The 27,685-nt window shown below is 43.5% G+C and overlaps 1 protein-coding gene across 2 annotated transcripts; it reads right to left on the reverse strand.

The window, feature by feature from the left end:
• Positions 1-27,430, reverse strand: LOC139220885 (enhancer of polycomb homolog 1-like). Of its 2 annotated transcripts, XM_070852748.1 has the most exons (15): positions 27,303-27,430; positions 26,364-26,502; positions 16,362-16,521; positions 14,983-15,128; positions 14,357-14,563; positions 13,785-13,933; positions 12,320-12,473; positions 10,932-11,090; positions 10,636-10,725; positions 10,261-10,409; positions 8,344-8,747; positions 4,497-4,615; positions 3,566-3,707; positions 2,220-2,625; positions 1-1,655 (listed from the first exon to the last, which is right to left on the reverse strand). In XM_070852748.1, exons 3-15 carry the CDS (start codon positions 16,459-16,461, stop codon positions 1,583-1,585), a joined length of 2,298 nt encoding a protein of 765 aa, XP_070708849.1. In that variant the 5' UTR covers positions 16,462-16,521; positions 26,364-26,502; positions 27,303-27,430; the 3' UTR covers positions 1-1,582. The 2 variants fall into 2 exon arrangements, with proteins under 2 accessions (XP_070708849.1, XP_070708848.1); XM_070852747.1 differs by lacking the exons at positions 26,364-26,502; positions 27,303-27,430 and adding an exon at positions 23,513-23,948.
• Between the last annotated feature and the right edge of the window lie 255 nt (positions 27,431-27,685).

Consider the following 27,685-nt stretch of genomic DNA (forward strand, 5'->3'; position numbering starts at 1 on the left):
TTCACATTTAATGCCCTGGGCTTTATTGTCTTATTTTAGTGAGAGTTCTGTCACATTTTTTTTAGTCTTTTCAGCCTCCAGGTGGGACAAGTAAACCTCAAGGATATATCCTGCCATTGGACTGGGCATTCAAATTCTGACAAAGACGAGAAGCACTACTAAGTAATGCTGCCTTTGTGCCTAACTCTTCACAGAAGAGAGTACATAAAATTCCCCAAAGGAAGGCACCCAATACTTGTGGTTTTTGGCCTTGCAGCCGTCTGGAGATTCTTTTTTCAAAGAAAAAAAGAAAATAAAGAAAAAGGGGAAGAGAGGGGAGGAAACCTGCTGTTTTCCCAAGACCCCTCAGACCCCTCATTAGCATTTTTTGTTATTAAAAATTGGAATGATGAAACACGTACAGCGATTACTGCCCATTCACCTCCCTTATCACCTATGCACGAACAAGTAACAAATTAACAAAAGAATGAAGTCTTTCAATAAAACGAAAAGCTTACAATCAAGTTTACCACAAGAACAAGAGAATACAAAAATAACTGAATTTTTGTTTTACAAAAATGTTTGTGGGATAAAACAAATAAGGGGAATCCGCTTGCATGAAAATGAAGGACAACCCCTTTAAAAACAAACAAAATACAAAAGCAGCATTGATATTTATCAAAACCATGAACAAAACAAAATCACAAAAAAAAAAAAAAAAATAGTGCTTTAATCAGAAGCAGCAAAGGCTTCTGGGAAGAGACTTCATCCCTGTTTTGTTACTTGTGTTTGGGACAATGTTAATGGAAGCTCCCAGGAAGAGAGGAGCACCTCTCTTCAAGTGAACTGCAGTCACCTGCCAACACACTACCTCCTCTTCATCCTCCTCCTCCTCCTCCTGGTTCTCCTGGCCTCCTGGTCTGTATGTATGTCACCACTGATTTTCACATGATCCACAGAGAGAAGCACAGGGACCCAAAATAAACGTGGGGGGGGGAGGGAACCTGCATTGTGTTCACAATATACAAAAATACCCAGGAGTCCGTAGCTACCTAACATTTACTACAGCACAGGAACCAACAAAGGTACAGTGTACAAATAAAAAACAAACTAAACCAAAAACAAAACAAAAAAACTGTAAACACAGCACAATAAATAGATAAAAACAGCAGGCTCCGCACCATGCACATGATGTGATAAAACTCTTGTCTATACAACTCCCACATCTCTCACACTCGCCACAAGTTACTTGGCTTACTTTTTTTTCCTTTAAGTTTGACTCCCAAGTGCAAAACATCACAAATGGACAGTTCTGTATTCAAGTAATATATACAAGGGGGATATTACAAATATGTAGTTACTGTACAGATACTAATTTTGCCATATTCATAATTTACAGATGTCAATCTTGTACTTTTAACAGTAACAAAACACAAAACAAAAAAAAAAAACGGTTTAAAAAGTATGAGAGATGAGAATTGCAAGCGAGCGGCCGCGGCCCCTCGTCATTCCGTCAGTCTGCGTCAGAGTCCTGCTGTCCCTTTTGCATTCCCGATGCTACGATGCACAGCACCTAAAGAGCGGACTCTTCACTGCACCGCTACTACGTCACCTCCATGGCCACTGTGTTGTCTGCTATACTGTTCAGTGCTGGCTTGTCTTCGTCGTGATTATCCCTGTTGGGGGAGAGGAGAGGAGAGGAAAGATCAATGCTGACGTTCTTTAACGTTTTCCCTCCGGTGACTGTCCCTGATCTCCGTGAACACCTCTCTCTGCGTGAGGGGCTCTGACGTCACTTTACTTCAGCTCTACTTGCGGGCAGATTTATTTGGATCCTCGGCTGCATCATGTCTGGCAGACGCTTCATTGGCACCATTTAGACGATATCCTCCAACTGAATACTTAAAAGCTTAACTGCTGCTTATCCACAAACTCATCTGATACTGCTCGCTACAGCAAGAGTGACAAACTTCCAAAAAAGGTATCGTCCTCTGGGTCAGTATATCTATTTGTATGTATTCTTATTTTCCCTTATTAACATGTGTTTTCTGTTGTGGCTGGAACTTGGCGGCGCCATGAAGAATCAAACGATCATGTGATCACCCACACCCATGTCTGTGCAGGTCTGGTTCTACTGTAAACTAAAGCCTGTGGCTACTCTGCATCAGTATGAAGTAACAAACGAATATCTGTTCTGTTAAAAGTCGGACATTACTGCTGTGGCCGTAACAAAGCCTCACCTTGAGCCCAGGTCCATGGACGATGCTCCAGAGACTTTGGGCATCTGCAGGTTGGTGGAGGCGGACAGCTTTAAGGCAGAGGGTGGCACGTTGCCGAGGGTCCGGGGAATGTGGCGTCCGGCCAGGCTGGCGCCCGACGGCACGCTCAGACAGATGTTGTTCCCGATGAGGACCTGAGTGGTGGCGGGGGTGGCGTTGGTGGCGCTGCATCCCAGGATCCCCAGTGCTGCGTGGGCACTGGGGGTGGAGGTGAGGGAGGTGGGGACGGCATTGGCAGATGAGGGGGTGGCCGAGTTGGAGGAGGGCTGGAGGAAAGTTGGGGTCATGGAGGTGGTAGTGTGTGTTGACTGGTTGGTCTGGTGAAGGGCTGCGGTGGTGCTGGAGAGGTGCAAGCCTTTAAAAACACCTGGTGAACAGAAGAAACACTCACGTGAATACAAATAACAATGGATGAAAAGCAGCAGCAACACCCAGGAATCTGAATGTGACACTTTTTCTAACATTTGTCTTCGGCAGGATTTCAACACTTTGGTGTATTGTCATTGAATACTCCAGCGCATGAGCTTCCCCTACACAATCTAGTGCAATCTACTACAGCAGCCATGCAATAAATCGGTCTCTGAGGAGCTCACCATGTTGTTACAAGATGTTGATGCAACACTAAGGAAATCCTCAAGTCTCTTGGTAATGGTGTTGTTGTAATAACTGCAGTAACAGTTTCCCTTCATTGTTTCCTCTTAAGTAGCTTTCAGGTTCTTTTAATAAGTGGTTTCCAGGGCTGTCCCAAAAAACATTTTCAGGGCTTCAAAGTTTCAGTGAGAAATACCTGGAAATATTTGCCGCTTTAAGGCTACGCTAACTCTGTCACTTCACCGTCGACACACAGACAGAAGCGCTCTCTGATGTCAGTCCTTCACTACTGGAGAATTTCTGCATCATAATAGAAAAATCCAGTCCAGTAAGAGCCACCCCAGTACCGATTCAGACGTCGTTGCCATGGCAACGGAAGAAGATTCTGAGCATTCGGGTCAGCCGCACGGTTTTCCAACATTTTTGGCTCGTGGTTCCTTTAAACAAAACTAAGCCTACTTGAGTCACCTTAAGTAAGTTGCGGCCTTACTGTGAGAATGAGAAGTGACTACTGGACCAAATAGTGATTTCTCCCTCTTGGAGCGCTTTATCTGAGGGATTTTTAGAGCCTAACGAGGCAAAACTGTCCAGTATTTCAGAAGAAACAGCAAACATAGGTGAGTGAAAATCATCAAAGCTCAATTTAGGGAAATATTTTCTTTTTGTATCCAATTAAATGAGTAAAATAAGTGAATAATAGAACAAGTGACACTCACCTGCACCTGCCAGGACCCCGTTTACTCCACTCGCCAACACCAGCTCCTCTTTGGACTTGAAGGCCAGCAGCTGGTCCGTGGTGACGAGGGCAGACGCAGCAAACTGGGCGCTGGCCTGGTCCAACGTCTTGGACACCAGCGCCTACGAGGAAATCAGAGAAAAACGCGTGAGGCTGTGCCAGAGACTTGACCGCGCTGCTAAAACGTATGAAACTGCAGAGAGTACTGAGCTCAGCAGTTCTGCTGCCAAACAGGAACAGAGCCAGTGGCATTAATACTGCTCGTGGGAATAAGGATGTGTCCCATTTCCTAAGGATGGGTGAACTGACCTTCAACTGGAAATGATTTCCATATTGGGAGAACTCTGGCTGATTTAGTTCAACCAAGCTCTGATTTGCCTCTATTTGGTCATGAAAGTGCATGTGAGAAGTGCACAAAATGACACAAACAGTGAAAAACAGCCTAGTTAGTAAATGAAAGGCCTTTTAAGATAAAACCTTCTTCTTCTTACAGCACTTCTACACCCATAAAGGCTGACGCCCTTCAGCTTTTTGGTTTTCAGTACCACTTTCAATGTACCTAACCCACAGATTTTCAAACTGTCAAAGCCTTTATCATCACATTTAAATGGCTGTTCCTTTAAACCCACAACAATCAATATGAAAAACAGGTTAAATAAACTTTGAATGTTTTGATTGAGATTGTTTCACATCAAATATTAAAAGATTTTTGATTCACATGCATGATTGTGTTGATAAAAACCAGATTATGTTGAAAAATTGAGCATTTTTCAAGGAGTGTATTCAAATTGAAGCATATTTTTACCCCTAGCAGTTAAAGTTAAGCACTTTCCAAGACTTTGTAGTAAAACTGGGAGTTAAAGTTCACAGGTGTAGGTCAAGCTGTGGGTTGTGTGACTATCCTTACTGACCTGTAGGTTGGTATTTGATGCAGCCTTGTTGGCTTGCTGCTGTTGGCTCTGTTCCAGCTGCTGTTTCTGCATGAGGGCCAGCTGCTCCTGGTGCTGCTGGTACTGCTCTGCCGTGAACACTGTGGACAGGGAGGAGAAGATCCACTGGTCAGTACCTGTACTGGGATATTGTTAACTTGTGAGGCTCAGCTGGTATTTAGCTGAGACTTAACCAGAGCAAGACACGGAGATAACAAATAGGGTTTTTGACTTGCATGAATTTTATGATACAATACACGTCCTTTTTGTACTGAAGCCATGACCTACCTACCTACTAGCATTAGCTAAAATATCCTGCACAGATATTCATCTCGACATTTTTTAACAGCTTTTAAACTGGCACCCTGTTCGTGCAAACAGCATTCTTAATGAACATGCTCCTCAGATGCTTGTCAACTGAAATAACAGTCACTGACATACACTGCGGGGGTATATGCACACAAGTGATGCCTCTGTGGCACGACATCACAAGGGTCAGGTTGATGTGGGCGAGCTCTCACAGGGTTCAGGTTCAGAAAATTAAATACGGCCTAGAGAGTCCAGTGTGAAAGCTTATATTAAGACAAAGTCTCAAATGCAGAACCCTTTATGCTCCTGAGGCCCGACTGTACGGCTCCCACTCGCCTGTACATAAAGATAAAGAAGCTACATGCTACAGGGTTTTCCATCCGTTGCCAGATAATGTTGCACTGCATGAAGCAATCAAACCAGAACCAAACAAACTGTATTCGCATGCATTTTACATGAAGTCAGTGTTTCAACTCTGCACAAGAAATGATCTCACAAAGCCAAATTTCAGAGAACTATAAATGTGGAAAAGATTGTGAAATGGTGTCACAACCAGTTTTACGGTTCAAACTATATGGACAAATGTCAAGTACAGAGAGGTGGCACTCAGATTACTGATCTTTCTGATCACATTCATCACATTCTTGTCTTAAAATAAATATAAAAACAAAACAAATATACTAATAAATCACAAAATGTTCATTTAAAAAGGCATTCAAAAAAGTACAATCTTGTTATTGGGACTGAAGCACAGGTACCATGTGGACATTTTGATTTATCATAACAGACAATGCACAAGTGTTACTAATCACATTAACGACGGCTCTGTTCTATTCCCAGCGTCTCGCGTCCCAGTAAGCCACAACAGTGAGCCAGCACGCACAGTAACAGGACCCTGACACTGAAGCAGCCATGTGGAATTCAGCTCTCATTCATTTTCTTAGTTACACCTGTTTTTTCCTGCTGGGACATGTTAATATGCCTCTAATGACAAAAAGGCAGACTGACTAACAATACCCAGCCGTGAACAGGACCTCTCCATGTCCAATTGTAATCTTTCAGTGCACTCAGTGCAGGCTAAAATCCACTATTGTTAATAACAAGAGCCAAAAGCATGGAGCAACACAGAAGCCTCCACTCACAGCTGGAGCTCACCGGCTCCCACATGAAAAAAAAAAACACAAAAAACAACTTAATTCCTGAGTCAGAATGGGCTGCGATTAGGCCTGAGATAAATGGCTGTGTCTAGAGAACAGCCGAAACAAAACAACGCCCACTCATGACTCCATGCTGTGGGCATAATCTACAACAAATGATATATGTTTTTCAAGCTCATTTCACTTTAATTACTGAGAAAACCCTTGAGGTGGCGACTTTTTTCTCACCAAACACAAGCATCGACTGCAAAGGGAAAAAAAATAAAACCGCACTAATAAGTTCTCTTTAATTTCTTGCACTTATTCCACACCGAGCGCCTTCAGCAGCAACCATTTTAGAACTAGTTTTGAGGATTTTTGTCAGCTCATCACATTACTGAGAAATTCTTTAGACACCATTAAGTAAAACAGCAGGTTCACAGCCAAAAAACAACAACCTGAGAAACCAATTCTGGACATATTCATTCCACAATTATTCCATTCTTTCAAGATTTATATGGACCAAATCAAGTTTTTATACATTTAGACAGCATTGTGTCGTGTCAAAAGCTGATCAAGAAGAGAGGTTGAAGCAGGTGAGGCTCCCTTTAATGTGCTTGACACATTATTCACAGTTACCTTTCTTCTAAACAGCCACCAGCCCAGACTCACTCCACCACGCTCAGGCAGTATTTCTAACGGACTCACCCAGGCCACGGGGGGCAGGAATTTATCTATTATATGATGGAGGGAGGGTCTCAAAGCAGAAAGTTCATGTGATGTACAGGCAGCATGGGAGCCTGTGCTGCAGCAGAGCAATCTACCTTTGAGGTGCTCATCAAAATGTGCAACACAAAAGGCCCAACTAAACAACACTGGGCTGACTCTGGAGGGGAGTTTTTTCCTTAACATTGAATATTCACATGCAAAAAAAAAATCAATTAAATACCAGCTAGCTCACATAATTCTATGCATGGAGAAATTTTTCCATTACACCCCTGCCATGCACACCACAAAGGCAATTCTCCATTTCTTTCTTTTTTGTTTTCTGTACTGAGAGATGAAGAGATGAAGTCCAACAGAGAGGATCCTTTAATGGTCAAAGCAGGCGGCCTTTCCAGCCAAGCCGTCTGGCTGAGCGCTACACAGTCTATACACTTGACACTTTGAGGCTTTATTTATTTATTTATTTATTTATTAAGCCTCTATTTAAGTTTGGGCGGCGCGACACTACGTCCCATGAGACGATGGAAATCTGTCACAGGCTGAGAGACTTTGTTGTACTATTTATACTGAGGTAGTTACACCTTTTAAATGTATCCGGTGACCATTAGCAATTCTATTTTTCTACATTCAGCATGCATGTAAGAACTTAAAGATACACAGGATGCACTTAGCTAAATGTTAACAGGGCTTAATGAGGTTAAATGAGGAAGAGGAGGAAAAACTACATCCTCAGCGGCTCCTCTGGTTTCCCAGTAACTTTAACAGTGAGTTGAAGCTCAGCTGTGTTCCAGATAGTGTCATTCAACATGATGACGTTCAAAGTTTCATTTGAGAACATGTGGTGGCCCCAATGTTACCATGACTTCTGCTTGTTAGCAAACAAAATGTCCAAGGGGCCATTTTAATATCTGTGGTTGTGTGGGTCTCTGATTAGTCAGTTATAACCTCAGTGCTGTATTTGATTAACAGGGTTGTTACATCATTGTGATAAGCTGAAAAGAGACATTACAATCTAGTTGTGCAAATATATACAGTGATATGGCAACCCTAACCTCTACTTTAACACAGGTAATCATCTTAGCCAACATGGGCAGCAGTAACAATGAATTACCTACTACCAACAGAAGGCCAATGACACATAAAACAGTATGCCACAAGATCATAACATCATTGTAAAACTGTAAGTCAAAGTGCCCATAGAAATAATGCAGATCACACTCTAGAACAACCTGAGAACAGTCTAAAACCAGCAATAAAAGGAATTCACTTAATACAATAAATACATGAGACAGAATAACAGAGCCACACAACAAGGCCTAAAGTGTGGTGGACCACACGCCAAAATAAGGTATGTTGTTTCACAGAGATGATTGCTGACATCTCATGACCGCAGCCGCAACTTGAGGTGACATACAGCTTGAATTAAGCAACACTTTAATTATAACAGAGTACTCAAAGGGCAATCAGGCTTTTGCTAAATCTACTTTATAAATTACTGCCAGGCTCATTAACCTACTTACAATGCAATAAAGCAGCATAAAAACTGTCCCACTCTTTCACACCAGTGACAATATTTAGCTGCACAATTTTCAGATGTAAAATACCAAAGATGCTTAAGAAAAAACTGAGCAGCATAGCAGTGGAAACAACTGACTCACCATGGACAGGGGTGGGGGGCGGGCCGGTGCGGTTCTGAGAGCTGGCTCCTCCAGACAGAGTCCGGGTTAGTCCTGACACTGTCCGGCTAAAATCCCTAAATCCTCTCCGAGACAAGTCTCCACCACCCAAGGGGTGACGGGATAGCGTCCGTGGTCTGAAGTGCCTCCAGCGGCAAGATTTAATGTTCAAAAGAATCTGGCTGAGGTCCATAGGTGTTGGTGATGAAGAGGAGGGGAGGTGGGGGGAGCTGGTTGGGTCCGAGGTATTGGTTTCTGAGGTACTGGCGTTGGAGTTGCGGAGCAGAGAACTTGGAAGTGGTGAGGCGAGTGGTTGGGGCTCCAGGTCAGAGTCTAGGCTCTGACAGATGCTGTCTACATCTGCATGCGCTCTGTCCAACAAGATCCTGAAAGAAAACCAGAAATCAGTAAAGCAAATCCCCATCAGCGAGCTGTGTGAAGTTATTTAAGGTCAGATAAAGTAGAAACATGCTGTAGTCATTATCAGTGCATTACAACATCAACATCCCTTGGCTATGACTATGAGTATTGCACAAGTGTGGCTATTCCTTGCATACCATTCATGTAATTACAATGTCCAGTGGGCCGGTGCCAAATATAGCTGCGTATTGCACAAAACACAGGGCAAAAACATGCAGTTCTGCCATGAATACAGAACAGAACACTTATGTAATGGAACAAGAGTCAAAGTTTATAGCCGTGCTGCAGCTTCATGAGGCTGCGCCGCTTGTTAAAATCAACAAAAAAGACAACACTGCTATTTTTGCTATTCTAGAGCCTTACTACTGGTGGGGTAAAACTACTTTGGTTCAGCCTGAGGCTGCTACCAGAGCTGTTAACTACATCAAAACTGTATAGTGACATTTTTAGATGTTGTACAACAGAAAATTGTGTGGCGCTAGCTAAAATGACAGGGAATAACTCAAGTCCTGAGGATACACTTATGCATGTCTGTACTAAATGTCAAAGAAATCCTTGTTGAAAACTGAACAACAAATGGGACAATATTGTAGGCCCATAGACCCCACACTGCTACTCTGACTAAATAAACATACTAAGCTGCCCCTTTTCGAACATCATCAAGCATTGCTATCGCGAGTACACATCACATTGAAGAAGACAGACTGGTCCATCAGTCTCCCTCGGGGCAGAAGATAACGTTGTCTACAGACAGAAACAGAAAATTGCTAATCTCATGTGCATCTGTGAAACAGATACAGCCTAACTCAGTTGGTCTCCTCGACAACACCCAGCAGTGTGGACGCCGCTGGCTAGCTCATCCAGCCAGTGTGCTTTATTCAATCGTCTGTGTAATTACAGAGGAGATATCAGACAAAACTGCAGGATATATTGCTGTCTAAACTCAGCAGAAGCTAAGTTTTCTGATATGTCCACAGGCCACAGTGACAGGTGAATCCCAAAATGGGACTGTCATGTTCATCATTTCACCAGCCAACTTGATATCTATAATAGAATGTGCCTGCCAAATGATCGCTGGTAACCTGCCAAAGAGCTGGTATGGTAAACAACCTCAGCAGCGACAGCCAACACTTGGCTGAATTTCCCCTTCTCAGTATTGGTATTGGCAGCATTCCTACACACACTTCATTTCAAATTTAGAACTTTTCTCAGAATTCTTTGCTGAATTTGTCAAGTTTTGTGTATCATAAGTATGATGAATGTACCTGGGCAACATGCGGATTACATCGCACTCATTCTTTCCACCACAGATGTCAGAAAATTAAATGGTGGTTTAAAAGCTTTACGTCATATGAGTCAAATTTTCAAGACTTGGAAACAATCCATTTCTATTTTGCTTGTCTACCTGCAGAAGAATCCAAGTATCACTGATCAAATCACAGCAAGTATGAGGAACAGAAACAGCCAGACAGAGCTCACCTGCCCCCTCTGCCCACACGGCGCCGTGCCAACCCTATGCAGCGCCGTGGCATGTTCAGCGAGGTCAGGCAGTAGCGGAAGCGTGGGTCGCCGAGCCCGCCGTCTGATGGGCTTACCCAGGGCCAGTTGCCACTCTGGTCTGGACGAGTCTGAAAGTATAGAAGAGGAGATGCAGAAAGAGAAATTAGGGGCAAGAAGATGTCACATGTTAAAATTGAGAGCAAAAAGAGACATTGGAAAAGGAAAAGGCGAGTCTTCGTTATTGCATTGTTCTGTGCAGCAGTGTGTGGAAGACTAACAGCCAGGGCAGCCAGACTGGCCGGTCTGCTATTGGCACTATAAATAGAAGCACGGGAGTCACAGGAGGGCACTCACAGCGTAGTACTGACAGCCGGCCTTCCTCCTGAACGCATAGCAGCCATCTGGGTCATTCTCCTCCTCTGCCTCTGAGGAACCTGAATGGATCTATACAATAAAAACAATTTTGGTAAATGAAGAGATTAGGATTTGAGACCATTGCCTTTTACACACCTGACACTGTCAACAAGAGTCAACACTGGCTGGGTGACAGCAGTTTTCACCCTCTGTTCCTTGTTGGTTCATGTTTAGCATTAGTGTCCTTATTAAATAGGACTGAAACCACAGCAAAGCAGAAAGTTAAGTCAAATTACCTGTGAGAAGGGTTCTTCGTCTGAGCTCGGGAAATCGTACTGGTTGAGGTCCTTGGGATTGAACACAGAGGGGCCTGAATGCTGAGGTGCCGACAGAGGGGGGATTTTGGGTTTCTTTTCATATTTCCTTTTCGTTCGCACAGCCTCCGTCTTCTCCGGCTGTGAAGAGGAGAGGGAAACGGTGCTCAATGTTTATACGACAGTCTGCGTGATCAAAAAGACATTTCAAGACGCAGAGCAATGCCGTTAGTGGTAATCTAATGTTGGTGGTCTGTACGCAGGCGAAGAAAGTGTGTAGAAACAACAGTGAGTAAAAGAGGCATTGATATGCAGATGGCAACATGTGCCAGATGCCACTGCCTAGCCAGATGGCTGCCCCCTCCCTCCTCCTCAATCCACCCCATGCCACCGCTCACCCCTACTTCCCCACTGGGACGACCCCTCCCTGTCTGAACAGACTCCAACTCTACTAGGATTAGTCAGATCCCATTCAGCCCTTAGACGAGGGGCACAAAGCAAACAGAGAGGCAAGGACACAGAAGTGAAGAACTGCTGTGTCAAATCAATGCAAGAAGTGAGGGCTGGGGTGTTATGGGAGGAGGGGGCAGAGTTAAACCATAAATGAGCGTCTGTAAACAAAAGGGAAAAGTCAACCAGTTGGTAGAGAGAAAAAGAGCGGAAAAAAGGGGGAAATAGTTGCCTCCCTGCAGGGCAAGGGGGGGGGGGGGGTTGTTGGACACTGGAGCTAATGAAGTTATAATGAAAGGAGGTGACACAGAGTTCACAATAGTACTGTGTAATGAAGTGCTACATTATTGAAGCATATGGCCACTCAGTCTTATGCTAAATGTTTGGAGTTTGAAGGGGTCAGCAGGTAAAGCACGGACGCTACGGCCTCAATGAGGTGAACTACCAGAAATGAATAGTGATGCCCACCTGCCAGTCTTTGGCTGAGGGCTGCCCACAAGCCTGGTAGAACTAAATCTTTAATACTTATTGTCCTGAATAACTGTTCTTCAGTACATTTTTTTCTCCCCATGAGGAAACTCACAAAACTTTGCTTCCTTCAGAAAAATCAGTTATATATTTCTAGTATTTTCAATTCATACCTTTTCAACAACTGAAATGTCATGGTCTCACTTGAGTCAGTGTTCAATATAAAGAGGAGTGACTGCATTATGAGGCTCCTCACTTCAGCCATGATCAATGCGTGAATTGACTCAAGTGAAGGACGAATGTGAAGTCAATAACGTTTTCTGATACTTCTGCAGGCATTGCGTTCCAACACCCACACTCATCAAGAGCCAGACAGGATGGAAATCATTTTCCATTCTGTTCCTGACTTTATTAGGAGGGTGCCCGTGTGCTGTGAATGTAGATAGCCTTACTTTCTTGTAGTCCTTCATATCCAAGTGGTCCTGGTGTCTGTACTGGTTGCTGCTGGACAGGGGAATTATGGGGATGGTGTAGACAGGCTTCACCAGAGCTCGCTGCGCAAGTGCCTCTGCCATCACCTCACTGCCCAAGTCTGGCATCGAATTCCTGATGGGCAGAGAGCGAAGGGTAGAAAGGTTGGTGAGCATAAAAAGGGGACATATTTACAAATCAGATGCAGGACAGATTTAGGGACTATTTTATGGGTAAACTGAATCGCTTTAATGCAATGCATCAGGCATTAGGCACTAAGATAAATAACTAAAAAGGATGCATGGTTTAAGACAACAGACAGACCAAATGAGTGCTTATAGTACGATCACTTTGGTAGTATTAACCAACATGTCTGGGATGAGTCAATCACTGGCCAACAGACAAAAAGAAACTCTACTTCTGTGCATAGAAAGAGCCCAAAACACACTCCTGTCAGACTATTCACACCACTCTGTGCACCTGGGTCACTCTACACCAGCATAATATCATGAAGTGGGCTGGAGAAGCCATCTACTGAGAATAGAGTGGTCCAATCTGGGAGTGAATACTGGCTTTGATGCACAGACAGAAACCAGGCTGGGATAACAAGAGGAAATTGAAATGTCACTACAAATCAAAAGCACTTCAAGAAGAAGGGTCCAATTTAAGCTCACACTGACAGCTAGTTTCAGAGCAAATTCATTCCATTTGGGTGTCATGTTTAGATGGATCGCAAAGGCCCCGCTGGGGAGGAGGGAGAACAATTCAAAGTGGAGCTCGGAAAAGGAACGCGTAAATTTAAACACAAAACAACACAAATGTAGCATAGTGTACAGACTGGGAAAAGGAGCAGCCAGCAGAGAAGTCACTGAACTAATTTGTTCCCGACACTACTGAATAAACAGAGTGAACTCAGAAATTGATACTGCATGCAAAACTGTGACCCCAATTAACAAGAGCAGGGAGGCCTGACATTACAGAAAACCTGTGGTTGATTTTTTTTTTATACGATCAATCTTGCAGACAAGTGTCCTAATGGCCTCTACAAGGGAATTCAACTTGACGAGTAAACAAAAGCCGGATCAAACATGAAGGTTAACCACATAAGCCATCAAAAACACTGCATGTTGTAAAGGTCCGGCAGGTCTAGCGTCCAAAGGATAAACAATTAGTGTTTTCTAACCTTAGCAGAAACCATTCCAAAAACACCCCTTGAGAGACAGAGCAAGAGCACAGCCGCAAAACACAATGTTATCCACATATCTGTTCATGAACATCTGTCATCTAACCAGCTAAGCGAGACATGTATTCATTTTATTCCTGCATCATGAATCCCTCTGAAAAAGTCTCCTAACAGCAGCTACTTGCCTAACAAAGTAGTTGATACAGTGCAGACATCCCTAACAACTCTCTCTGGGCCAATTTTCACACGCTGGTCTTTCTTACCTCTTCTCCACAATCTCCAGTGTGAGGTGCAGCAGTTCCCTCTTGCTCTTCTCCCTCCTCTTGATCATCTCCAGGATGGTGACAGCTCTGCTCAGGTCCCTACGCAGCTTCAGCATCTTCTCATACGACGCCTCGTCGTTTTTCCGGTTCTGAAAGTGGTGAGACAGTGATGAGTCAGACATAAAGTCACAATTGTTCCCACTTATAACTTTGAAACTTTTCCGGGGCCCTCAATTGTTTTTCAAAATTTTGATTTTAGAGTAATAGTAATACTACCACTAGCCAAAGTAGTGGTGCAACCTACAACACTTGTATTTTAGATTTAGAGCTTGAGAACAGGATTATAGCTGAGTATCATCTGCTTCCTCCCACAAGGATCATGAGAGATCAGAGGCACTACTCTTTGGCAGCTAATTGTCCCACAATGGGTTAAAATAACACATTTGGCCTTTAAGATAAAGGACAAGTCTCCAATTACTGGGCCACAGAGAAGCCCCAGTTTGCATGCAACATGCACAACTTCTTCCATTAGCCTCGTTGTTTGTCTCATCCTCCTGCCCACTGATTCCTACCTTCCTGGTCTGCATCTTCTCCGTTCGTCGGCGGAAGGCCACATACGGGTCGCTGGTGCTAGAGCCGTCCCTCTTCTCCTGCTTGACGTTGGGGATGAGGGAGCCACCCTTGCAGGTTTTCCTCTTGCGACTCCAGTAGTCGAACACCTCTTTGATCAGCTCATCGTCCTCCTTCAGCAGCAGTTTGGCCTCCTGGAGACTGACGAGCTGTGGGGCAAAATAGGACAGACCAAGTCAGTGCAATGGTACCAATCTATAGCACAAACACAGCATAATACACCATAAACCTAACAAGTATTATAGGCTGCAATGATTTTAAAGAGCCACAAACAGTACAAAACAAAGCTTGTTGCCTTCATGCAAGCTCATAAAGTCATATTTCTAAGTTTGACAGTTGTATGAATTTAAGTAGACTAGTTATTAGTCAGACATGACAAGAACTCCATGCAGTAGCTTTTAATGAATATTAAAGAAACCAAGGAATTACAGGGCAAGAGCCAGGATTTTATTCACTGCAGAGTAAAACACAATCTGAGTCAGTGGACATATTTATTTTGTATAAAACAGAGACATGTTTGTCCAAACATCCTGCAAGCTAGTACCCCGACACACAAACTGACACATACCTGCTGTCCACTGCCTTTCTCCAGCCGGTCAATCATTTCCTCAAACTGCAGGGCTGTGATTTCCATTTTCTTCTTCAGCTTATTCACAAAAGTCTCGTCCTCTGAATCTAGGTCGTAGTCTGGCTGCTCTGTATCCAAACTGAAAGCTGTGAGATGAAGAAGTGTCGGTTACTGAAGAGACAGACTTAAATTCAAAGGCATCGTCAAGAACAACCAGACACAGCATCACGTCTGCAAACACTTGAGCAGGCAGCACTGTGCATGAACTCCAAGTACTTGTTAATAAATATTGCCTGGGGCTTCAGTTTTTGCTCTACCTGTCAGTCTCCAGCCGTGGCCTGGAGATTTTCCAGACAATAAACACATTAGTCTGGTGAATGGGGAAGTGGCTGTCACCTTTTATGACCACTGGATGAAAAAAAAAAAAAAAACGTATGTTCTCTGCATCGTTACTATGAGACAATTTAACTATAACCAACACATTAAACTGTAATTACCTGCAGCAATAAACTGCCCCATATTTAAACTGTAACATAGAAGTAGAAATATCTGCTACGGCAATCTCTCTGGTTTTACACATTGCTAATTCAAACAGTGCCTTTAAAGGCTGCAGTATACAGCAAACAAGTGGAACTTCTTCTCAGATTTTTGTTGAGAATGACTCAGTCATTGTGTCTTCTGGTCTGTTTGTTTAATGTCATTTCCTCCAGACAAAATAACTTGTGTAGTCATTGTAGGTACCAGAAAAGAAACCGCACTTACACAGACTGCAACCAAGATCGTGACTCTGTCGACCAAATGCTGGTTTTAGTGTGCAACATTTCTACAGAGGGACGTGTGACATTTTAGGAATAACACTAGTGACATAGGGCAGATACAGCATTTCCTTTTTGTAGCAAACCTATCGCCTTCACCTGTGTGAATATGGCACACTCAGTTTTGAATGGAGCATGCTTTCAGTTAAGTTTTCCATTCTTTCTCCAACAATAACCCACTGACCCCTGATGTGTATCATCCATAGGGACACCTCCACTTTGTGAATTCACACATATGCCGACAGACCTTCAAGGAACAAAAATGTCAAAAAACACGTGCCAAGAAAGAGACACAGACAGAAACTCTCTCACATAGGGCTTCTATATGGAAGATTTATGAAATGTCTGCTTAATTAGCAGCCAGTTGGACTGAGCTCACATCTACTAACTGATTGACAAAAAACCTCACTCAAACACACAAATCTCTCCATGGGGAGTGTAAACCCTCTGAAACCATGAGACACACCTGATGCATCCAAACGGCGGCAACAACATCACCACGTGCATGCAGACCACTAACACTACTAAAGAGGATAATCCTGTTGCAAGCGGCCTGCTACTCACGCTGTATGTGAATAAGCTGCTTTGGCATCTTGAACTCCCCGGGGTAGAGGGACTCGTAGTGCGTGATGTTGCGCTCTGCCTCGGGGACGGGGATAACCATGTTGTCCCGCTTCTCGCCATATACCTGCTGCGCTGAGATGGCCCGCTGGAGATGGTGCTCCTGGGAGAGAGAAAGAGAACAGCTGTTTACAACAGTGCGTCTGCAGTTTAAGGAGCTCTGCAAGCTTTTCTTTTTTTTCCCCCTCCCAAAAAAAATCTTTTTTCTGGATGTATTTGTATACTATTCCTTTTCACCCACAGACACGCTCACACTAGCAAGGCAAGTGACCGTCACATTTATCACCCAGTAAGCAGAAACCGTTTTTCACAAGCGTCACTTCATTAGTCGGTGAGAAGATGCCCCTGTTTCATCAAGAATTTAATGAATTTTCCATTTGTTTCCAAATATACCGAATACAGGAACCTAGTCTATTTCAGAGAGGACTAAAAACCACAGACATTCCAGATTACCAACTTAACAGTACAGGATTTTTTAGGACATGCTTGTGGGTTAATTAATGTGGTTTGTAGCACAGGATCTTGGGGTCATTCCACACACGCCTCGGCACAATCACACAGAAATGGCATCTCACATTGACAATCCCAAGCCCTCATTAGACTAGCAGGATAGCGTTAGAACATTATTTTACAGTAGCTATAAGGGGAAATGTGTATCGTGTAAAAGTAAAACAGCTAGGCAAGAAGAACTTCACATAGTTTTGCATGTTGTTTTTATGTATCCCTGTATTCATTCTGAAGGTTGTAGGGGGAATTATAGCCTGCCCATTAAAATAAGTGCAAATCGTGATGGCAATTATCCAAAAACAAAGCATTTGAAAACAGGATAGGGCTGCCACAGTCCCATATCCTCCTAAATCCCTTTCAATTCCCTTTACTGATTTTCTTCCAGTGTTTTTTCTGCCATTTTTTAGCTCATATTTTTAACAGTCATCATTTGTATAAGCCTGTCTAATCAGACAGAACACATTATTTGTCACAGTATGTTTATATAAATAGACAACCACACACACACGCACACCATCTCAGTTCTCAACGCTTGCCTACGACATACACGGAGTAACAAAGTGTACTGGTGTGTCAATCCACTGCGTATACACAGGTGAGATTCAAAGTCAGTGCAGTTGTACTTCAAAGCATGTGCTCTCTAATAAAGACATCCTTTTGAGCCCTGCACTGGGTAACCGTACCATCACAACAGTGACTCATTATTTTCTCTGCTGCAACTCCCAGCTAGAGCAAGTCACAAACTTAGTTGGAGAGAAAACCTGTCCAAATCGTTGACAAACATGAATGCTGCGCACTCAGAGCCGTGGGATCGTAGATTAAATAAGTTTCTCCAGCAGCAAATCTGGCACTGGCATGGTTTTCATATCATCTGATACAGTTCCTTAAAGAAATTATTGTAAGAAGACTCCCACACCAACATCTTTTTTCCCTGTGATCACTCTGTGTAAACATGCCTGAGAAAGACTATTAATAAGGCTCCGCAAACACCTGTATTGTAGAATGACTGGAATACAAATGCAGCCCCACTTTAAGACCTAGAAACTACATCTGCAACAAAGGCATTGCAGCTTATTACAAATGTTTGATAGCTCTGTAGTATGCAATCTTTGCAGGCCTGCTCTTGGTGGTTGCTGCAACAGATGGCCAATCCAGTCAAAGTGACTGAGGCCCATCTTGCTCTAACAAGTATTTTAACAGGGCTCCTACTCATTCTGCATATTACACACTTTTTTCCCCACAGTCACAGTTACTTGGGTCAGCATTCAATGCCATACCGATTCTGGTTGGCAAATATGAGCATCAACGAAACCATGTCTGTGTCTGTGCACAGCCAATGTTCCCCAACCGAAAACTATTACATTTTTGCCACTTCCACACTTGCGTGGGAGTTTTAAGTGGTTAAGTATAATCCAAAGCCATGAGGAGCTCTGTGTGGAGTAACAGGAGAAACATATCAGAGCTGTGAGTTGGCATGAAGGGACACAGCATGTGTCCAGAGCTGAACCATCTGCCCCTGGTAAGATTATCAACAAGTACAGTGTTGTACACTTTCTCTACAACCAATACACAAAGAAAATGGCTTATTGTGTTAGCCGGACCATTGTGAATTTATCCCTGTGGACTAAAGTGAAAGTGTTTGTCTGTGAGGATTCAGACAGCATCCACCACTCACTGCCTGCTTGTTGGTGGCATTAAATGAGTTTGGGACGTAAGCATGCATACCACCAAATCTCCATCTACTCACAAATCAGTTATTTGTCACCTACTTAAGCTGGCATGTTACTATAAGCGTGACTAAGTTTGGCATCTTCACAGACACAAATCACAAGTTTTGGACGAAAACAAAGCGCCATGTTTGGCATCGATTGTTGCAGTGTGTGCAGACTGTCCAGCCAAGCGTGCAGAAACTTTTGCACAGCCTTGTTCACTGCCCACAAATACACAACCACCTGCAGTTAGCACAGTTTCATATGATCTAACCTTTAACATCCCCTTGCTTACCCAGTCCTAAACTGTGGTCTAAAACTGCTGAGGCTGCGGTTCTCCATCCCCTCTGTCTCAGCAACTTTAAACTTTAAGTGTAAAAAAATAACCTCTGAACACAATTGAGTTGCAATTGCATTCTTGCAATTCCCTCAGCTCTCTATTTAGTAGCAGTCTGACAGCTAAGAACACAGCAAAATCTATTCCACTTGGAGCAGACTGCCAGCTTTAACCACTGATTTTAAGCCACTGTGTGTCCATGTTGAATGAAGCGGCCTTGAATTGCATTAGGAAAACATTTAGATTAAATATTTCAATGACATGTATGTATTATAGTACGTTATGACACAGAAACATCGTCTTTTGTCTGTCTAGGTAAGTGGTGATGGAAATGTGCATATGAAACTAATATCCCTGATTGAGCTTAATCACGTATAATGAGATAAAGGTCTAAAACAAGTACACATGCAATGATTCACACCTACAGTTTATTTCCAGTTCCCCCAACTTCAGACTGTGGGAGGAAACCAGAGCATCCAGAAGAAACCAAACCTAAAACACTGGATTCAAACGCAGGACCTTTTGACTTCTTCCAACAACTGATCAGTGGACAATTTTCTAATTGTAAAATATGTTACCTATGGTATGCAACGTTACCCGTTAACTGCCACCTGGCATGACTACGTGGCCAGTGATGACAACCAGACGCTGGAAACCAAGGAGTGACTACAGCTTCGTCAAGGAGTAGCTGTCCAATTTGACATGACCTTATGTAAAGTCTATGAACCGATGCTTAGCCAATGCAGCTCAGGGTTTGTATCCCCCTGTGAACCCTACCGTCTGACACGCTTATGAACCCTGAGCTCAGTGAGTTAAGGAACCTGCATAAAGAGTGAGCGTAAGGAACCAATTAAAGCTAAACCTGGCCCAGACCTGCCTTTGCACGCTTCTGTAGAGGATATCAGCTTGTCACATTGCAGCAGGCTACCCAGAGCTGCCTCTGACCTAAAGATATCCTGATCTTTCGCAGCCGTGATCCTCACAACCACGGCTAAAAGCCTGGGATTTCCTCTGGTAAGGAATTGCGTGAGTGGGGATAAAGGGCTTTTGTGAATGGCACATTGGAACGAGTAAACTGGGTTGTTCTAGGAAATCTTGCAATAGTCTGTTTTTATCAAAATTTAAAGTTGACACACCACTACTAGGTTTGTGTTTGGTAATACTGAAGTCTTAAATGTTTGCCAATGCTGAAATACTGAGTGGTCTTTCTCATTCTTCCCAAACTAATACAAAATGAAAAGAGGCCACAGTTCACGGACACATCAAGAGAAAACAAAACTAACATTAATTCTGCCTGTTAATAGAGGCACAGTGGCTACAAATACTGAAACCAGTAGTTCCCGAATGCTCTGCCTCTCACCCCAAAAAACTAATATCAAACCTCCAATTATCTCGTTCTTTCTTCACAAAATGTGCTGGGACTGTGGAGGCTTCACAGTGGCAGTGCTGCTTTCTGCCACAGCCACAGATGCACACACAGAGGAGAGAAAAACAGAAATCTATTTTTCACAGCACTTTGCGTTCCGTCCATTAAATGTTCTGAAGAAAAATAGATGACTACAATAAAAGTTGCCATGACAACAAACGTGTGGCCTCCAGCAGGTGTTTTCAGCTCATGCCGACCAGAAGACGGCTGGAAGGTCTTGAGGTTGGCAATCTGCTCAGCATGTCGGAGCATCCACCCTACCCAGCGTCCAAAAAGCACAGTGTGCAACCAAACAAACAAGCTGCAAAAAAAAACTAATACCACCACATTCCTTTTCATCTTACAAAACTCAGACAGTAGACATGGTTAACGTAATATAATAATATAATTCAGAGGAGAATCAAACGCCACAAAACACCAAAATGACATCTAAGCAGCAAAACTTGCAATACACTCAGTGCCACTGTAATCAGGGGGGAATTCCTTCCATTCAACACCAATGTGGTCACTGTAACAAGCTCTCTTTGGGTATTATGATTATTATTTCATAATGTTAGGCACGTTTACACAATATGTACAATTGTACTTCGTTTTGTGCAAACTGACCCTTGTGAACAAGCGACACCTGCTCCTCTGAGCACATTCAGCCATCACTGCAAGTGAAACAAATACAGACTCCTTCATTTAACAATGGGACAAGATATTTCTATTGGCCATCGTCATGGTGATGTACCAACTCTACTGCACACTGCTTCTGCAGAGCACTGAAATAGGAAGCCAGAGTGGAGCACAGCAGGTTTTATACCGTGTCGGACAATGTGCAAGCACAGATTAAAAAAGATCAAACTGCCATATTTCCAGTTCCACTGAAAGTAATGGTGGTGTACAAATTGTGCTTTTGCAGGTTAACATCTCCGTCAGGTTTGATGCCATGAACGTTGATGAGACAGGCATACAAAAAGGTATATATTTTGGTCATTTAAATAAGCCATAAAAAGAAGTCCATCAACATTAGATTCTGCACATCACTGACACCAAATGTATTATTTCTATCACCAAACCACGCACCCTTATAGGGAATAGCTGCCAACCATATTGGTGAGTTTCAAAAAGACTCTACTTCCTATGTATGTTCATGTCATCAATGCCTCATCAAGTTCACAAAGTGCGCTTACTCGCTTCTTAAATAGACATAACGCTCGGGCCATCATGTGGTCACTCAGTCAGCTTGGCACAGCGACGCTCCATTGTTGCCGGACAGGATGTGGGTCAGGGAGCTAAGCCATGCACGGCCTTGTAGTAAAACTGTCCTCTTTATCTCTTCTGTCACTCTGTTATGTAATGCTGCTGTGTGTATGTGTACAGTAGGTGGGGGGGGAGGGCACCATTTCTGCTGAGTTTGCAGCCTTCCTTGTGTTTGTGTCTGCTGAGGCATCTCAGCGGCATAAGGGGGGGCTCTCCTTCTGGTGGGGTGATGGGGATAAATTCAGCAGAGTGGGCCATGAGCGGCAATAAACGGCTGCTATTATACTAGCCATTAATGCTTCATCTACAGCCAGCAATAATAACCAGCTATTAACTTGAGACAAAATACTTTCCATTAATAATCTGATGACTCTAAAGGCAGTTCAGGTTCAGATAATTGTAAATGTGGAAGGTTTGGTTGAAAGTGACAGAGGAAAGTAAATATAATGATTACCTGACTTGACTTATGCAGAGAATTCACAGGGAATATTTGAGCTATATCCAAGCTGACAAGCTGTGGTTCAAATGGGTTTTGTTACACGACTTTACGTAATCCGTCTACAGGCACAATGCAAATCATGTCTATATTTAAACGTGATTTGAATAAAAGTAATACAAAGCTACTATACACAAGAGTAAACAAACCAGGACGGAGCGGTGCAGATTCCACACGCTAAACTTCTGAGGCTAAAACAAATGTTGGACAACCTGAATATCATCCCAAATACCAAATTAAACAGCAGATTGTTTTAGGTGACAATCAATAAAAGCTTAATTAGTAGGCGCATTTCATAAATAAAGTGCAACTCTGATTCCTGACAGTGAGGCTACAACACTCTGCATGTCAACTCCTAATTAAGACTCACAATAAAGTGCAGACATTAGAAGAAATGCTCTTAAACACACAACTGCAGACGAACCAAACACTGACTCAATCACATCTGGATGTGTTATAATATTTAAATATTCACTACTGCTGCAATTTGGTTTCCCCACTTTTTTTCACTAAATAAAGTCTCATTTCATACTCCTGTCCACACTTGTACATTTTGTGTTCATAGTGTAAATATTTATTTATCATTACAACATATTTATTTGTTATTGCTTATTTTCTACTGCTGATTTCTTTACTCTTTCTTTTTTCTATTGTTGCTGCTGTAACATGTGAATTCCCCCCTATGGGGGATCAATAAAGAAAAGTCTAAGCCTTAATATCACCTTTATTCCATCACCCTGCCTGCAGTGACAGAAGCATGAATGAAGCCATAACAATTATGTCCCAATACATTATGCTCCCCTGGCACTTTGCAATTCTGCAGGTTTCTGTTATGATTAAATAGGAGGCAGATCTGCCAGATATATTTTTTTTTTCTTCTCCTCTGTGCCAAAGAGCCGCCGCCAAGTGCAGGCGGTGTGCAGCACACATGGCAGAGCCGGAGCTGTCAACAAGCAACACCTAGCTGTCAGAGCGGGCCGGAGCTCAGTGTCTCCCCCTGGCATCTGTTCAGGGGAAGTGCACGGAGTCCGAGGCCTATCCCCGCTCGCCTTCACCGAGGAGAAAGTCAACAAAATGGTGGCACAGAGACGAGTCACGTGACTTCTTTGTGCTTTCGCCTGCGATTTCCAGTTAAGCGAACGAACACAACACGGCTTACGAATAAAACACGAGCCCGCCGCAGCCTCACGGTCGCACCCGTGGCCGAGCCGGGTCGTAATATTCAGTATTCGTCGAGATCCGTCGTGTGCACGAAAGAGCAGATATGGCGGCCATTTTGCACAAGCTTGCGCAGGCAACATAGCGGCGCCCCTCGACATGAAAACACCGCCAAAGTGATCCACCAGCAGTCGGCCAGAAATAAAAAAAACATACCGATTCCTCCTCTTTCTCCATCCCAGTTGGCATCTGCGGTACCGCCCGGTTGATCGAGGCATACTCGTGCAGGTCAGGCAAATCCTCGCAGCGGAAGACGGGGAGAGGCTTACTAGCATCCAGCGCCCGTGCCCGAAACGACAATTTACTCATTTTTATATTAAAAGATGCAGCATAAATATATTCGATCTGCTAGGAATAACAGCAGGTCTGCCTCGAGTTCTCATGGATGAATCTGTGGCGGTCTCTGGGAGTCAGCCGGTCGATTGAGGGCAGGCTTGGGTCCGTAGCAGCGCGAACAGAGCCGGGCAGGCCCGGATCTCGGTCGCTCTCTGTCGGTGTCTTTTTTCCTAGGCTCCGCTGTTCCTCCCCGGTTCAATACGCCATGGCCAACATGGCGGACATTACAAACTCATGCAGCTCTCCGCTCGCTCCAAGCGGCCCAGCCCCCTCGATCACACAAACAGCCATTCCCACGCAGTTTCGCACGCGTGCGCGCTCGCGAGACCCTTGGGGTACTGGGGTAGGAGGAGGAGGAGGAGGAGGAAGAGGAGGAGGGAGGAGGGGAGGGGGGGTATACCGACGGTGGGGGCAAGATGCTGGATGCTGATGAAGGGATGTGAACTTCTCAGGCTCGGGATGTTCTCATCCTGTAATACGCCAGGCTGCTGCTGACGTACGAAAACATAATTATTCTCTATGCTTAAAAAAAAAATTGAAAAAAAAAAAAATGTAGCAATAAATAAAGACATAAAAAAAAAAAAAGTGAACGCCCGTCTGTCGCAACTCAGCATTAAAAAAAATATATATTTATATTTCTGGGTTTATAACATAATTACCACACATTGGCAGACTATGTGGGGGTGTTTTTTTTTTTTTTTTTTTAACCTTGCAAGGACACAACATTTTAAACTTATGTTGCGTGTTAAAATTAATATGCTGCCAAAAATAGGACACATGTTCTTCCTATTCCGTGCAATTGTTTTGCAGATATCGCCACCATGTGGTGCAAACACTGAAGCACTGCAGCCCTCCGGCGTGTTTACATGTGAGAGGCTCCTGCTCCACTTCACTGTTGCACAAGAAGACGGTGGGTAAACGTTCACATCTCCGCAACGTGCAAGTCAACATTGCTGTCGTGTTTTTTTCTTTTACACTACATACTTAGAAAGACGTCGCTCACTCGTGTATATACTGCAGAGGGAGGACACACAGCAGAAACAGCTTCCTGTACAATGGTTGTGCAGTTAATACCAATGTAGGAAAAAACTGTGCGAAGTCGTCTCAGGATTAGAAGTTATACATTTCAGCAACATTTGTATTCATTTCTTTAGTTATTCCTCAAATCAAACAGGACTTAAAAAGCAGTACTCCCTGTAAAAAGAAACTATGACACACTTGCAGCGCAGGTAAGATGGCAAAAGCTACACAAATACAGCCAAACTGAAAACACAGAGAATGACTTGCTCTATAGGTTAATTAACAGTCATAAACAAGAACACAGCCGCGTACACTTTACATAAAATGACTTAGTCTGCAGTTTTTTACAGTGTACGTTATCCTGTTGTTCCGAGAAATGAGGTGAACATGTGTACTAATGTTTTGATGTTGTAATAATTGTTTCTGATGGTGTTTAAATGACGTTATGTCCACAGCAATGATAGATCCCTGGGTGCACCACCAAATCAAGATAGACTCAAACAGGCAACATTTTAAAATCTATTGTGTCTCTCTTTGTGATCAAGAGTAGCGTCGTCCCAGTGCAGCTTCATCTTCATAATGTTAAATGTGGAAACCAGCACAGTCCTCTGCTGCTGTAGCTGTAAGAAGCTTCAAGGGCAGACAAACTGCATCTTGACAGGTCCATCTGCAAATTTACTGAAGTGCTGCGACGGTATGCACATCCGACCACCTGTTAGATGAGACATGTCTTGCCTTTCTCTGCTGACAGCTATCAATAATGTGGCTTTTTTTTTCCCCTCCACCACTGGTCTGCAACTGTCTGGATGTCAGACTCTTGGCTACCTCACACCAATCAATCACAGGAGTCGCACACTTTGAAAGCTGATCATTCTTTAGATGCTGAAGGCAATGCGTTTGGCAGAAATGTTCAAACCGCAGCAGTCTATTCTTAGTCAGTGGGTACATGTTGAATATGTTGTCCAACAGTTCACTTGTGCTCGATGTTTATTTTTGCTTTAACTGTGCACTAAAAGAGTGGCTTGTGCTAACAAAGGGAAGATATGCTTGATGCTTTGGTCACTCAGCATACAGTACTCAGCACTGGCCCAAAGGCACGCAGGTAAATGCGACAACTGTTACTTCAGTGTCACAGTTCAATGCTTCTTGCTTTCAATGAAAAAGTGTAAAGCTGAATTAATAGGTCTACTTATTCAATATATTCAGTTAGAATTCATGTGAAAACTCTGAAAGCAGACTACAGCAAGCCTGGCCATAGATGTTTCAGAGTAAAATCTCTGCATTCTCAGGCTTTACTGCCAACTGTCCTCTAAACTGTCTGAACATTACACCTGTCTACAAACAAACACACACACACAATGTTTTGTGCGATTGCGGTGAGAGAGCTCAGGCGCTCAGATATATTCATCACTGAAACACATCTGTGAGTAAAGTTTGGCACTGCGTCACAAATGGTTATCACTAGATGAACTGTGCAAATTCCACGCATGTGCAGGTGCAATACTAAGAAATGAGAAACGGGTGTGCAGACATCTTTAAACTGACCTTGGCTTACCTCATCTTTGCATTGTGATATACAGGAGGGGCGCTAGACATGTAAACTTTAATGTCGTATCTACATAGAATGAGAAGGATAAGAAATGCAAATAACCTGTAAGGATGGGTGATACTTCCTGTAGGCATGAGTGAATGATACAGATGTGGGAGGCTGACACGAGCATCATCATCATCATCCATTTGGGAGCAATAGGCTCATATCTGTGCACCACGATGGAGGCCATGATGGAGACCTGTGAAACAGAGAGAGGAAAGAAAGACAGACTAATAAAAAAACAACATCATTAACAGCATCTAATTGGTTTTAAACACATAAATCAGGCACCTTCTCAGCATTTATGTCACATTCTTCACTTCCTTCTCTATTGAGCATTAACCACAAGCAGAAACTGAAATATATGGGATCATTAAGGGGACTATTTGGAGCAAGATTTGATAATTATCTACAACACACACCCACACTGCATATTCTCAAGTTCACATTTACTCCTTTTTTCCAATCCAAATGACGGTGTGAATGCATTTTCAAGCGACGTGCTTCAGGTCTGTGTTTAATAATGTGGAGCAAGTTTAGTTGCTACAACAGCACAGAGTGCACATTAGTGCAGAGCCATATAAGGAAGAGTGCTGGGGTAAATAGAACAGGACACGACAGGGGGAGGAAAAAATAAAAATAAAAAATAGGAGTCAGAAATCGTCTTAGCAAATGTGGACGACAAGCATGCACCGCCACGAAGCAGATTACAAAGCGGCTTTTAGGTTTATAATTCGCGTCGAGCCCAAAGATGAAGCACAGCTGCTTGAACAAGGGAGCAGCGACACCGAGGCTAGCTGACAGACTGCTAGCTGCTAGCTTAGCCCACTTACCCTGACCCTGCGCCATTTACCAGCCAAGCTAACAGTTTGCGGACAGACTGCTAACACTTCAATTTGAACTCGCAACTTACTTACACGCGATTAAAAAGCGTCTCTTTCGATCCCCACGGAGACAACAAGAGGGGGGAAACTAGCTCGAGCCGGAGTTGCAACTTACCTGCTGCTAGCAAAGCCACAGGGGAGGATGATGATGGTGATGATGGCAGTTCTTCTGGTTGTCATGCTAGCTCGATGCTAACGCTGGTTAGCTCCGCTCAGGACGCCTCAGAAGGGAGCGATTTTATTTTGTCTTTTGTCTTTTTTTTTTGGAAAGTGCGGGCTGAGCCACTGCGAGAGGTCGCTGGGCACAAAGAGCTGGGCTGGAGAAAGTGGTATCCGGTCGCTGACGGTAAACTTGAATAGTTGGCTAAGGTTACTTCGACAAAAAAAAAAAAAAAAAAAAAAGATCCAAACTGACCACCAAGCCACTTTGCAGGCGAATTGTGATTGGAGGGTGACTGCCACCAATCACCTGTGGAGAGCTCGGGGAGGATGAGCTCA

The sequence above is a fragment of the Pempheris klunzingeri genome, chromosome 21 (assembly GCF_042242105.1).
Source record: "Pempheris klunzingeri isolate RE-2024b chromosome 21, fPemKlu1.hap1, whole genome shotgun sequence".
NCBI classification, from domain to species: domain Eukaryota; kingdom Metazoa; phylum Chordata; class Actinopteri; order Acropomatiformes; family Pempheridae; genus Pempheris; species Pempheris klunzingeri.

What these genes read in the sequence shown, in the direction of transcription:
- LOC139220885 (XM_070852747.1), bottom strand. Translation starts at nt 23,665, where the DNA reads ATGAGTAAATTGTCGTTTCGGGCACGGGCGCTGGATGCTAGTAAGCCT. An exon ending in AGAAGATGCAGACCAGGAAG is followed by an intron (nt 13,934 to 14,356) that starts GTAGGAATCAGT and finishes CACCACTTTCAG; the next exon opens with AACCGGAAAAACGACGAGGC. An exon ending in CGGGGTCCTGGCAGGTGCAG is followed by an intron (nt 2,626 to 3,565) that starts GTGAGTGTCACT and finishes TCTGTTCACCAG; the next exon opens with GTGTTTTTAAAGGCTTGCAC.